Raw genomic sequence first — 13841 nt, 5'->3', positions numbered from 1 at the left:
TTAGATTTTTGAATAAGCAGATTTGGACTGCATTGTTTTATTAGAGAAAAATTTGCTTTTCATTTTAAAGTTACAACAAACAAGGATGGTAGAAAGAGGAAAAGGTGAGGGTAATTTTAAAATATCTTCTAAATGGGTTTAAACATCTTTATCCCAGAAGGAAATTTTATTTTAGCTGCTGATGAAAAAAAATGGTCTGAAACAATGACCTAGTGTTATGGGGACTGCCCTAAAGACTCTGTGAAGATGGGTTGATTTGATGGCAGTCTTCACACTGCTGCTTCTCTATAGTCCAGCCCCACTAAGGCTGAGGGCTGCAGCCTGTGGCTTGTTCTTTCATGGTCTATGCACAGGACCTCTGAGCCTTAGAGGTAGATCATGGAGGTAAGGCAGGTTGTTGGATCAGGCCAGATGAAGCAAGACCAAGAGTCCACTATGGTTAGGAGCTGTCCTAGGATACCCATCTTATACCTGGGTCTGTGTAAACCCAGGTTAGAGTGTACATGTCTCCACAAAGATTTGTTTACCACGTCCTATGTCAGCTTGGAAACATATGATCTCTTCAGACCTGACTTCCTGAGTATGTTAAAATGCCCCAGCCATCTTGCTGCTGCAAGTACCCTGACTGGACTCTGGTGTGACCACACCTCCAGGGTTGCACTTGTGATGAGTGGTCACAGGCTCACATTTTACTTCAATGTCCCCCCCCCCCCCCCATGACTCCTTTGGAGAACTTACTTAATTACATGGCCAGGTAGAAAACAGCTTTGTAAACGTGGTTTCATTTATAAACTGTTCATTCAAGCTTCACGATGAACAGATTCCAGACAAAAAAGACAGGGACATCTGGAAAATTTCTATAAATTCCATGGCATCTCGTTGCATGTGAGGAAAATATATTCATGCCTGAGACAAAAAATGTATGACTGGTTAAGGGTGCTGCATGATATGGACCAGATATGGTCTGAATGTGTCTTCCAAAGACTCAGTGCTCGGAGCTGAGTGTCTAGTGTGAGGATACTGAGGCTTGGGACCTTTAAGACATAGGTGACAGAGCAAAGTCACTGGGCACAGTTATGAAAGTGTTAATGCTGATCTCTTAGAGTGTTAGTTCTCACAAGCATGGGTTGTTAAAAAGTGAGAGTGTATTGTGCCTTGTCTCTTGCACACGTCTCTTCCCCTTCTTTATCATGTTCTGAGGAAGCCCTCAGAAGCCAAACAGATGCATCTTCTCAATCTCAGATGTTCAGTCCCTAAAACTGTAAGTTAAATAAACCTCTAATTCTTTAAAAAATAAAATATCCAGCAGCAGTTATTCTGTTATAGTAGCACAAATGGATGAATACAGTTGACAATGGAACATTCCCAGAGCTTATTTTAGGCTATAAATAAATACATAAGTAACAAATAAACTCTGCAGTGGGCTCTGGTGTAGGAGCAAAGCAACTGCAACTTTTGTCCTCTTAAGCAGTTTATTACCATAAAGATCAAAGATCTCTTAACCCAGATATTTTTATTCACAGGCACAGCCTGACTTACCTCTCTCTGGAGGTTGATGTCTGCTCCCTGAAGGACCAGCTCCCTCACACAGTCTATGTGGCCAGCATAGGAGGCAACCATGAGAAGGGTGGTGCCATGCTGCACGGAGGAGAGAGAGATGAACAGTGATGGCCTCACGGCAGACAGGAAGCCCAAGAGAGATGTTAGAGATGGTTAGCTTCACCCAAAGATACCCAGGTGACAAATGGGTCACGGGTAACTATGATGGTGATTGGATGGGAGCAAGCAAACACACAGACTGCCAAGGTTGGAATTTGAAGGTTACAAATTCATGCATCAGCTTCAGAAACACTCCAAGTAAAACATGACTACTGCACCTCAGCCAGCAAAAGTACAATATTTTCATTTTATGACTCACACTGGATGATCCAGACCACTGCTACCAATTCAAAAGACAGTTGAATGTTAGCAGTTAGTTTTCTGGTTTGAAAAATAGTTTTGTTTTCGTCTTATACATTTACAATGTAAGTTGATCATTTCCACCCGGACCTTTCCCTCCCTTCCTTCACACATGTCCTCTGCCGCCCCGACCTCTGCTGGCTCCTGTCACCCACTGACCCCAAGCAGTGTTGCCTGCTACAGTGCTGACTGGCTCTTGGCTTGACTCTGTGCAGGTCTGTGCAGGTGACCACTGATGCAGTGTGCACAGAAATGCAGTGACCACATCATGTCCAGAAGACACATTTTAATTTAAAACATTTTACATCATTTTCTTGCTTTTTGTTAAAGCCAGGTGGGGAGGCTGAGGAAGGGGATCATGAGTTCAGAGCTCCCAAGGCTACAAAATGAGTCTGTGTCTCAAAACTTTTCTAAGTTTAATTCATGTATTTATTGAAAAAGAGTTGGAGTTTATTTGGAAAAGATTTTAATGAAGATTTAAGCATGGGTGATAAAGGAAAGAAAGAAAAAGAAGGAATCACTGTCAAGTATGGACATGGGCTTCTCAAAAAAAGTCAACCAACATTTATTGATTTTATTTAACTTTAAAAATCTTTTTTGTTTTCTTCTTTGGCTCACTCATTGTTTAGCAATGTGTTGTTTAATTTCCACGAGATCCTGTAGCTACTAGAAATTCTTTTACTGTTGACTTTAACTTTTTTGTGTGGTCAGATAATACACATATATTTCATTTTTTTCTGAATTTGTTGAGTTGTTTTGCTTCTCAAAATGTGGTTTGTTTAGAGAAATTTCCATGCACTGCTGGGTAGAATGTGTATTCTTTGATGTTTGAGTGGAATGTTTTGTAGATACGTTAGGTCCATTTGACATGTGATGTCATTTGGTGTATGACATCATTTGGTGTGTGATGTCATTTAATGCTGGTTTCTTTATTTATTCATTCAGTCAAGCTCCTTTTCTCAGTAGTCTTCAGGACTGGGGTGGCAATATTACTATCACTATCTTCTTCCTGAGTGTGGAGAATTTTTATTTAGACAGGAAATAGGGGAATCCTTGGTGCTGTGGTCTGAATGTATCCCTTCAAAATTAATGCTGGGATCTAATTCCCATTGTGGTGTTAAGAGAGGCCTTATAGGAAGTGGTTAAGACGTGAGGGACTTGCCTGGCAAGTGGGATTAGTGCACATATGAAACAACATGGACAAGCTCCTGCCCTCAGGAGTTATTAAGAGCAGACACCAAATCTGCAAGCATCTTGGGTTTGATTTTCCAGTCTACATGATTATGACCAATACATTTCTGTTGTTTATAAACTACACAGCCTGAAGTATTTTATTATAGCACCTCAAGTGGACTCTTAGGTCAGAACCAATTTTTGTAAACAAGCTATAAACACACCCTTTAACATGAGATGTAAGAAAAAATATATCCCACAGGTCACACAGCTGTAAAAAAAAAAAAAATGAGTCAACTATGAGCTGAAGAAAGCACTAGGTCTATAATGTGCATATTTAAAAGAGAAAAAGAGGCAGAGAGATGGCTCAGTGCTTAAAGAAAGCATATTGCTCTTGCAGAAGACCCACATTTCTGTAGCTTCTGGGAACTTGACACCACCATTTTCCTGGCCTCCAAGGACATTGCATTCATGTGACATAAATGCACACAGACATAAATACATATATAATTTTAAGAATTTTTTTTTTTAAAAAGGGAAAATAGCTGGGTGGTGGTACTTGCCTATAATCCCAGCACTTGGGAGGTAGAGGCAGGTGGATATCTGTGAGTTCAAGGCCAGCCTGGTCTATAGGAGGAGATCCAGAACAACCAGGGCTATACAGAAAAACCTTGCCTCAAAAAAATAAACAAAACAAAATATAACAAAAAAAGGAAAAATAGCCTTGAAAATAAAATTAATCTTTAATAGAGAAGAAAAAAAACCTTTTAGGCTGATCTGTTTTAAAGAAAAGATGAATAAAATAAATAATAAAAATATGCCTTTGTAGATAGATTATGTTTAATTCTATGCCATGATTAATGAAACAAAGATTGGTTCAGTGGAGAAGTATCATAAGTAAAAAGTAAAAAGTATCATAGTACAATATTCAATAATATTTCCCTTATATTTAAAACCTATTAGCTTGAGTAACTTTTGACTCCTAAAATGTTAAGATTATTTTATTTTATTGACTGAAGTTAAAAAGTATATTTCAAGACAGACTGGTTTTGTACAAAGTATGTATTAATACATATAAAGTATGTAGTAATACATATAAAGTATGTATTAATACATATAAAGTATGTATTAATACATATAAAGGAAGCGAAGCTCAAAACAAAAGACCCCAAAATAAATACATTAATAAATTTTTAAAAAGATTGCAAGAATCTTGTAAAATAGGTTAAAATCTTGGTTAAATAGGTTAGAGAGATAAGCAAATCAAAGCAAAAAAATAAAAAAACAGAGATAGCCTTAACTTAGGATTCCCCAGGCATGGGAGTGCAGTCTGTAACTCCAGTAAAGCAAGAGTCAGAGGCCAGACCATGCACATACCCAGTTCCAGGGCAGCCTATGGCTACATACTGAGGCTGTCTCTGAAAATCTAGGAATCCCTGACAATGTCAGCAAATCAAAGCTTTGCGCGTGTGGCTGTGGTCTCGAGATGCCACATTTGTTCCTTATAGTCTGTTGGAAACGTTTGCAACTGGCTGTCTAGGTTGAGAACAATTTTCAGAAAGCTATACGGGGGCATTCTTTGCATTCTAAAACTCCACATAGATTTCCTAGGTGACCCTGTGCTTTAGTTCCATAAGCCTGGGTGGTGAAAGCCCAGAGATCAGTCATCACCATAACAATCCTAGAATGCAGATTCCATGCCCAGGTGCCACACGGAAGAGGCAGATGCCTAGCCAGGACACTCCTTTTATCTCATTTATTGTCACTCTATGTGTGTGGTGTGCATTTGTTGTGGGAGTACACAGTGGAGCACACATGTGGAGGTCAGATGACAATGTCATGGAGTCACTCCTCTCCTTCTGCCTTATATGGGTACCGAGGATCCAATGCAGTTTATCCGGCTTGGGTGGCACACAATCTTATCTGCTGAGCCGTCTCACCAGAGGAGCTAATTTATCTAATTAATCTAAGAGGGATTATTTATAAACATATTCATTTATTAGTCAAACATCTATTCTGACTTTGACTGAGGGTACCAGAAAGGGTGGGTCTGTGAGGTACAGCAAGGTGAGCTTCAGCTAGAACTCAGAGGGTCTCACAGGAGCGTCTGAACAGGAATTACTTTGAAAAAGAGAAAGACACTTTGTCTCCATATTTGCTCCCTTGGTTATTTAGTTACTCCTTCTAAGAAAGACCTAGGCATCCTCACTTGTTCTTTCTTCTTCATGAGCTTCGTGTCTTCTGGTAGTTGAATCTTTGTTGTTTCAAACTTTTGGGCTAATCTCCGCTTATCAGTGAGTAAATACCATGTGTGTTCTTTTGTGATTGGGTTACCTCACTCAGGATGATATTTTCTAGATCCATCCATTTACCTAAGAATTTCTCGAATTCATTATTTTTAATAGCTGAGTAATATTCCATTGTGTAAATGTACCACATTTTTTGTATCCATTCCTCTGTTGAAGGGCATCTGGGTTCTTTCCAGCTTCTGGCTATTATAAATAGGGCTGCTATGAACATAGTGGAGCATATGTCTTTGTTATTTGTTGAGGCATTTTCTGGGTATATACCCAGAAGTGGTATAGCTGGGTCCTCAGGTAGTGCTATGTCCAATTTTCTGAGGAACCGCCAGACTGACTTCCAAAGTGGTTGTACCAGCTTGCAACCCCACCAACAATGCAGGAGTGTTCCTCTTTCTTCACATCCTCGCCAGCATCTACTATCACCTGAGTTTTTGATCTTAGCCATTCTGACTGGTGTGAGGTGGTATCTCAGTGTTGTTTTGATTTGCATTTCCCTGATGACTAAGGATGTTGAGCATTTCTTAAGGTGCTTCTCGGCCATTCGAGTTTCCTCAGTTGAGAATTCTTTGTTTAGCTCTGTACCCCATTTTTTAATGGGGTTATTTTGTTGTTTGGCGTCTAATTTCTTGAGTTCTTTGTAAATATTAGATATTAGCCCCCTATCAGATGTAGGATTGGTAATGATCTTTTCCCAATCTGTTGGTTGCTGTTTTGTCTTGTGTGGGTCAGAATCATAAGGGGGGGGGTTGTAGGGAGACCATTGTGTCTGGGTATTCATTCCATAGGCAGTCACCAAAAATAGACGCTGATAGGGATGTCAGGATGGGAAAGCTGACAGCAGCCTGATAAGGCTGTCTCCTTAGAGGTCTCTCAGAGTTGGACATACCCAGAGACAGATACCCACAGCTATCCATTAATCTGATCAAAGTTCCCAATGGAGGAGTTAGAGAGTAAATTGAGGGAACCGTGAACCATACGGGCTGGTGGCCCTGTGAGGAGAGCAAGAATACCAACCAGCCAGAGCTCCCCAGGGTCTAAACCACCAGCCCAGGTGCACATAGGGAGAGACACATGACTCCAGCTGTATATGTAGGGGAGGATGGCCCTGTTGGGCATAGGTGGGAGACAAGATCATTGGTACCCTGAAGGCTGAGCACTGAGGGGGGGGGAATCTGAGGGTGGGGAGGGAGGCTGGGGGTAGGTGGGTAACACCTTCATAGAGGCAGGAGGAGGGGGGATGGGATAAGGGGTTCCTGGGTGGTGGGGGAAATATGGTAAGGGGATAAAATTTGAAATGTAAATATTATATCCAATAAAAGAGGGGAAAAATAGAAAAGTGGTTAGAACCAACATTCTTAATAAAATGTCAGCCCTCTTTAAAAAAAAAAACTATCTTGATACTAAAATTTGTTTTGAGAATTGTATATTGCAGAATGATCAGCCTTGGTGTATCTACTCAACAAGCAAGCTGGGCAGACCTGCTCAAACCTCTGAGGTCCGTGAATTCCATCTGGAGGCAGCGAAGACACAGCATCAGAGGATTGTCAACTTGCTCTCCCCCCCCACTCCTCTTCTAATATCTCAACGCCCATAATCAGCTTGAAGAAGCTAATGATGAGTCAGCGCCCCTATTCCCTGGGCATGGGGACTAAGGTGGTAAATGTTGGGCTGTCTCCCTAGGGAAAAGTAGTGGTTTTGTCGGAATAGAGAGGATTAGCTAGGGTTTATTGCATAGCCATAACCTATTAGTAGAAATCTGTATAATTAATATCAAGATGAAGATATAAATTCTTAAATGGCACCAATTTACTTTGTTTACAAATTTTAAGGTTTTCATTGGCATGAGCTTCTTAGTGATATAAGAGTGAGATGAATATTGTTACTCTCATAGGCATTGTACCAGTATAACACACTTAGGAATACAAAGCTTAGACCCAGTCCTTCTTTAACTTTTTTAACTGATTTGAGATGGTCAGCCTGTGAGTTAAGGGACTATAGCAAATTCATGACTTGGAGTTTATTATAAGGGTGTTCTCTATGTTTTATTTAGAAATAGCTGAGTGGAGTTAACAGGCAACGGTCCAGATTACCTTACATGGATAGCTGGTTTTCAAAACATCAGAAATCCTTAGAATTGACATGACAAACATTTCAGTATTAATGTTCATTTTCATTAGAGACCTGTCTGCTCCGGACAGCTTCCTATGTTAAATTCTAAGAAGAAATTGAGCATCCTTGGAGTTAGTCCAGTTGTGGTGAGACAGCCACTAGGCAAGAATTGCCACTTTCCTTCTACAGACAAATTACTGTCCAGAAAAGGACACACTTGCAGAATAGTCGACTGATTATATCTGCCTAGACAGAGTAATCAGCCCTTAATAATTCTGCAGCACTAAGGTCTGTCAGATGATCCTGGGCCAGAAGGCAGAAGAACAGATGCTCCAACGTTTTGAAGTAGAGCGAGTGTCCAGGTGTTCAGAGGTCTCTATAAATTGGCTAAGTTTTAGAAGCTATGCTTTGTGCTTCCCACAATTATAGTCAACTCAGTCATTCTGGATTTCTGATGGGGTTGAAAACTTATAGCTATTTACTTTGAGAGAAAAGATCTGAGTGTATGGTCATCAGCTGACATTCATCCTAAAGCCAAGGAAAAAGCCAGGTTCAGAACTAAGTGTTTTAGTTAGGATAAATGACAGAGGTGCTGGTTAGTCAACAAAAGGATGGACTGGGTATTAGGACTATCTTGTACCTCACTGGTACAAATAGGCATAATTATGCTCTAATTGTATTTTGAGAGAAAAGTTTCCTTTTAACAGGAAGGGTGATGTGTAGGAGGAGCTAAGGTGGGAGGAGTACTGAGAGGAAGAAAAGGAGTAAGAAGAGGAGAAGAAGAAGGAGAGGAGAAGCTAGGTGATGAAAGAGAGATAGAGGGGGGAGACAGGGAAGCAGATGTTCATGTATCTCCACCAGTCAAAGATAGTGGTTATATCTAGGTTGGGTAGTGGGTTACACCTCTGATTGAACAATACCAAACTTATAAAGCCTATGATTAACATTTCTTAGAAAAATGTATAAATGCAAAATGAAAAGGGGGCATGGGATAGGAGTTTTCTAAGGGGGGGGGAATGGGGAAACGGGATGGTATCTGAAGTGTAAATGAAAGATCTAATAAAAAAAAATAAAAAAAAAAGAAATGAACAATTGAAAAAAAAAAGAAAAAAGAAAAAGAGAAAGAAAAGCAGTTACCAACATGGTTAGAGACAAAGGCTACAGGCAGCAACTGGTCCCTACCCCATCATGCTGGTTAGTGTGGGGCAGGAATTGGTCCATTGAGACCAGGATGGCAGTTCACAGATGCTGGAGTCCCCTATAAGTCTGGATTCTGACAAAGAACAGATGGTATATTCACACTGGGATAATCAGAGGGGATTTGATAAAGGGACTATTCATCAAGAAGTGATCTGGTAGTGTAGTTCTGGGGCACTGTGACTGGCTATGCTGGAAGGTACAAAGGCAATGTAACAGTTATAACAGTGTGAGTCAGTGCTGGGCTGAGGGGTGGGGAGCCCGCTGGCCTCTGCGCTCTCCTCCACCTTCTACTTCCAGTGGATGTTTTATTAGCCAAACTGAAGGACCAAGGGAGGGAGGCTTCTGGAGCATTGCTTATGATTCAGATTCTGGACCCAGAGCCAGACAGAGGAAGGGACAGAATGGATCTGGATGGTCCTGGTAACCCAGCGAACAAACTGGAGCAAATCCTTCCATTTCCTTCTTGGGCTGCTATGGGTTTCACTCACAGATTTGTGTCAGAGCTGCAGATGGCATACCCTGCCTCAAGGAGAACAGTAAGTCTCCATCAAGAACATTTTGTTTCAAAACCACAAAACCATCTCCTTATTTGAGGTCATCCAGTTCCCAGGGATGTGGCGAAGTCTTGCTAAACATAGAGAATTGCTGGCTGCTGGCTGGGGAAGGGACACTTGGGGTGATGTCACTGTGGCAGTCCCCCTACTTTATTTCCCCTTTTAGCTCGTCACTCAGCGTCTTCCCTTTTTCCAAAATGGAAGGGCAGGAAGCTGGTAGAGGCTTCAATTTCTCAATTTTTGGATCACGTATTAAAACCACAACTCCTACAACCATGGCAGCCCACATGTGCTCTAAATTACCCTCATATTTTTCTTTTTGACAGTTGTGTAGTAAACAGCCCTTTAATTCTTAGAACTTGCCAATCTGCTTCTTAATGGAAATCCCTCATTCACAATGCCAGAGGCCTTCTGTTCTCATGGGTAACCATTTGCTTTCTGACTTCCCCAGTATGTTTCCAGATCCAACACTACACCTTAGGATTCTTGGACAAGGCAAAGGCAAGCAAACACAAGACCAAGTACACAAGCATGGGAAGAGAGCGTGTTTGCAAGGAGCCCATGCCTGCGGAGTGCAAAGGCGCGCTCTGGGCATGCAGATACCGCGTCCCTCCGTACACTGTCTCTGCAGTCCACGTCCACACGGCCACTGTTTAACAGCAGTTTCAGCAGGGCCAGGTTCCCCCTCTTTGCTGCCCAGAATGCAGCATTGGCAAGTGGAGTTTCCTTCTGCAAGATTGGAAAGAAACAGGATCTTAAAATAGCAGTCAGAGATCATGGCTGCTTCCATGTACACAGATAACAGCATTCCAAAGGAGGCATTTCCAGATGAAGGATGACCATCTGTAAGGCTGCCCTCCTCTCCACATGTGAGACTGTGGAATTCCAGCCTGTGAGAGGTGTTTTCTTTACTGTAGGCCTCTGAGCCCAAAGTTGTCTGCAGAGCACTGCTCCGACAAAGCACAACCTACGCCTTACTTCCCACCAAAGCCGTGCCTTCCTGCCTCTGTTGGGTCTTTGTTCACAGTTTCCTTTAAACTTGAAGAGAATTTTTCCCATCCTAGAAGGACAAGGTTTTGCCCAGATGCCATTTCCTTTCCGAAATATGCCAAATAACTCTTTCCTTGTACATGAAGCCAAATCTCTTCCTGTCCTGACCCTCTCTGTGTTCATAACATTTTCTAGCCAATTCCAGCTATTGGGGTAGGCAATTTACTTTCTTTCCACTTAATATTTTTTACCTTCAACTGGAACATTCCAGAAGTTCTGGGTGAGAACTAGGGTCTTTGGGCAGAGAATGCTATTTTGTGTCTGAGTTTCAGGATGCCGCCCAACGTACTTGGGCTCATGGAAATCACTGTCTCTCTTTGCTTCAGAAAGAGATCAAAATACCTGCCTTCAAGTTGAGAGAGAGAGAGAGAGAGAGAGAGAGAGAGAGAGAGAGAGAGAGAGAGAGAAAGAGAGAGAACTTAAGTAGAGTAATGCCTAATTGATAGGTACTACTATACCTGTCAATTATTAGTAGTTATTCTGAACTGAAACACTCTCTCTTGGAAGGAAACTCAGAAGGCTCAAGAAGTAAACAAAACTTAAAGGGCTCAGGAAGTTCCTAAAACTTTACAAGATTCACATGACTTCTTCCCCAAAGTTTTAAGGTTTTAATTGCTGAGGAGAGGAAGCTCTCTAGCCAGAGCTGGGCCCCTGCCAGCCCTGCTGTGCTGGGAGCTCCAGGGAGGCAGATTTCCAGGATTGTTACCCATACTGGGTGGGCTTTCCAAGGATGAAGCTGCTATTCAGTCATTCATGCTCTTGTAAGTAACCCCCCGTGACTCACTGGTTCACTACAGTAGACCTGGGTAGAACTGTTTCTTTGGTCTGTCCTCAGTATCCAATGTGGGATGAACATATGCAGGAAAGGCATGTAACACCAATACACCATAAGTGCTAACACTGCTCATTTTCTTTATGAAGTTAAAGTAAGAGGACAAATTAAATTCCAAGTATTAGCACTATGACAGAATGCTGCTGCTCTCAGGTCATTTTATGGTATTCACGTTATCTAATAAAATGAATTGAGGAATGTGTAAAGACATCTCTATGACTGCAAAACCCCAGTTTAAAATGTCTTTTAAACACAGTAACATGCCAGATAACATTTTGTTCAATGACAAGCTGTTTATACCATGACAGTCTCCTAGGATTATAGTGACTAATGACACTAGCTGTCTTAGTGTTCATCTTAGAACTGTCTAAGAGCATTTCTCAAATCGTCTATTACCAAGTGAAGGCTGGCAACCATGTGGTCGTCCCTCTTAAGCTGTGTCTTTGGTTATAGTTACCCACAGTCAACTCTGGTATGAAAATATTCCATGGAAAGTTCCAGATACAAGCAGTTCAGAAGTGTTAAGTAAATACTGTTTCGAGTAGCGTGTTGAAGTCCTGCACTCTCTTCCCTGCCTGGGATGCACTCATTCCTTTGTGCAGTGTATTCACACTGCTTGTGCCAGCCACCCACGTCACGTGTCCACCTCACTGATGATTCTGACTGCACTGTGTCTAGGTGGCTCTTACTTTATTTGGCCATAGCCCCCAAAGAGCAGAGTAGTGATGTGGGGATTTTATTACAGTATTCTATTATAATTGTTCTACCTTATTAATTTCTGCCACTGGTCCTTACTATGTCTAGTTTAGAGACTATCATAAACATGTATACAAGAGCAGAATCTATAGGGTTTGTAACTTCCTGTGGTTATTTCTTGAGGGGGTGGGTCTTGGATAAAGGCCTGAGCACCAAACTGTATTAAGCACAGTGCTTCCCTATGGTAAAAGGACAGCACCATTACCCCAGCTCCCCAGAGAGCCACATACAGTGAGCATGTGGTGCTGACAGATGACGACGTTTGCTGGTGCAAGGACTTCATTTCAGTCTTTCAGTGTAGACAAGCCAGTGCTGCGGTGCAAATCTGAATGGGAGAGGCAAGGTGGAGAGTGATAGACAGATTGCAAACATGTCTTGAATAGTTTCTGGCTTGCTCAGGAGGCGGAAAGTACTTCAGATCCAGCTTGGGGCAGGGAGCACTTCAGATCCCAGGCTAATCATTTGCCGTCTCTGAAGGCAAACATTTGACCTTCCGGAGATTTCAAGCTAACTTGTGCCACGGTGCTCACACCAGAGCCTCCTCCATCTGCCCCATATGTGTCTAACTTGTAGTTACTGGTACTCCAGGGATGCCACAGCAAAGCAGGTTGGTGTGAATAACAGGCCATGAGATAATGCTCTTTTAATAAAGATTGCACAAGGCCATGGTGAAGCAGGGGCAGGTGGACTGAGTGGATGCTTCAGTCCCATCATGAAATACCTCTGCAAGCTTTTCCTAAAATGAGAACACACAGACACACAGAGACACAGACACACACAGACACACAGAGACACAGACACACACAGACACAGATAAAATGAGAACACACAGATACACACACAGACACACACAGACACACACATAGACACAGATACACACAGACACAGACACAGACACACACAGACACACACACACAGAAACACACAGACACACACACAGAAACACACAGACACACACACAGATACTCAAACACACAGAGAGGGGAATAACATTTTATTGAATGACTTTGTTGTTTCACTTGAACCTTGAAAACCTAGAGAACCAGCAAATGTCTACTGTCAGAACAAGCTTTGGAGCTAGGGCCTCTTTCTCTCTTTAGGACGGTTTTGGGAGTTCCTCTCTGGTTAGGTCGTTCAGAGCAGTTTCCAAGATGCTAGACAATGAGTTTAGTAAAAAGCTATAAATATTTCATTCAGGGAGAGTTGTCTGAGAGGCAGAGGACAGTTGGGCAGAGCAGTTGATCTGGGATAAGAAACAACTAGGTGTGAGTCTGAACCACTTTCCAGCTCTGTATCTTAAGTAAGCTACACAGATTCTCCTGATCTCAATAAAATGGGGGCAGAAATAATAACACCGTGCCTTTGTCCTGTGCTGGAGAACTAAATGAGACAACATACAAATATGTACTTTGTGTGTTCAAGAAGTCCTATTGACAAATGCACAGTCAGAGCTTGATAAGCTTGTCCAAGCAATTCATTGTCACTAGCATGTGCCGGGGGCAAGAGAGCCATTAGAAACAGAGATACAGTGTAACTGTGACCTCTGCTTACAAAGGCTTTACAGCCTCCGCCTCACAGGAAAAGAAACCAAGTCTACAGGCCCGAGTGCAGGTGCCCAGGAGGAGTACAGCTGCTTACACTGAAAATTCGGACCAGAAAGTGGTTGCTGCTGCCGATGCCTGTCCCAGCTTCACTCCCAAAAGGGCAGAGTGGAGGACGTGAGGAGGAAAAAGGGATGAGCTTATGGGGGTCAGGGGACCAGAGGCCAAGGGCAGAGCAGACGCACAAACTTGGACTTTATCCTGGGAGTCAAGGGGCTGTTGGGAGGTGAGAAGTATCAGTTTTGCATTCAAGAGGAGGAGCTCAGTGGCACTGGAGTGAGGAAGGCCTGAGACGTAAGTGCTG

General features: G+C 42.2%; 1 protein-coding gene across 4 annotated transcripts in view; it reads right to left on the bottom strand.

The window, feature by feature from the left end:
- The window catches only part of Ankrd29 (ankyrin repeat domain 29), a 56494-nt gene that overhangs the window by 34231 nt on the left and 8422 nt on the right, over positions 1-13841 (bottom strand). For 2 of the 4 annotated variants that reach the window (XM_034518719.2, XM_034518720.2), the window contains exons 2-3: positions 9917-10027; positions 1540-1638 (exon numbers count right to left, since the gene is read on the bottom strand). In XM_034518719.2, coding sequence (XP_034374610.1) covers positions 1540-1638; positions 9917-10027 — 210 coding nt within the window. Of the gene's footprint in view, positions 1-1539; positions 1639-9916; positions 10028-12166; positions 12264-13841 lie in introns of those variants that run through there. The other 2 variants (XM_076912978.1, XM_076912979.1) reach the window with 2 other exon arrangements.

This window comes from Arvicanthis niloticus, chromosome 14 (genome assembly GCF_011762505.2).
Source record: "Arvicanthis niloticus isolate mArvNil1 chromosome 14, mArvNil1.pat.X, whole genome shotgun sequence".
NCBI lineage: Eukaryota > Metazoa > Chordata > Mammalia > Rodentia > Muridae > Arvicanthis > Arvicanthis niloticus.
The sequence above is the reverse complement of the archived record's forward strand: the minus strand, read 5'-3'. Positions and strand labels throughout refer to the sequence as shown.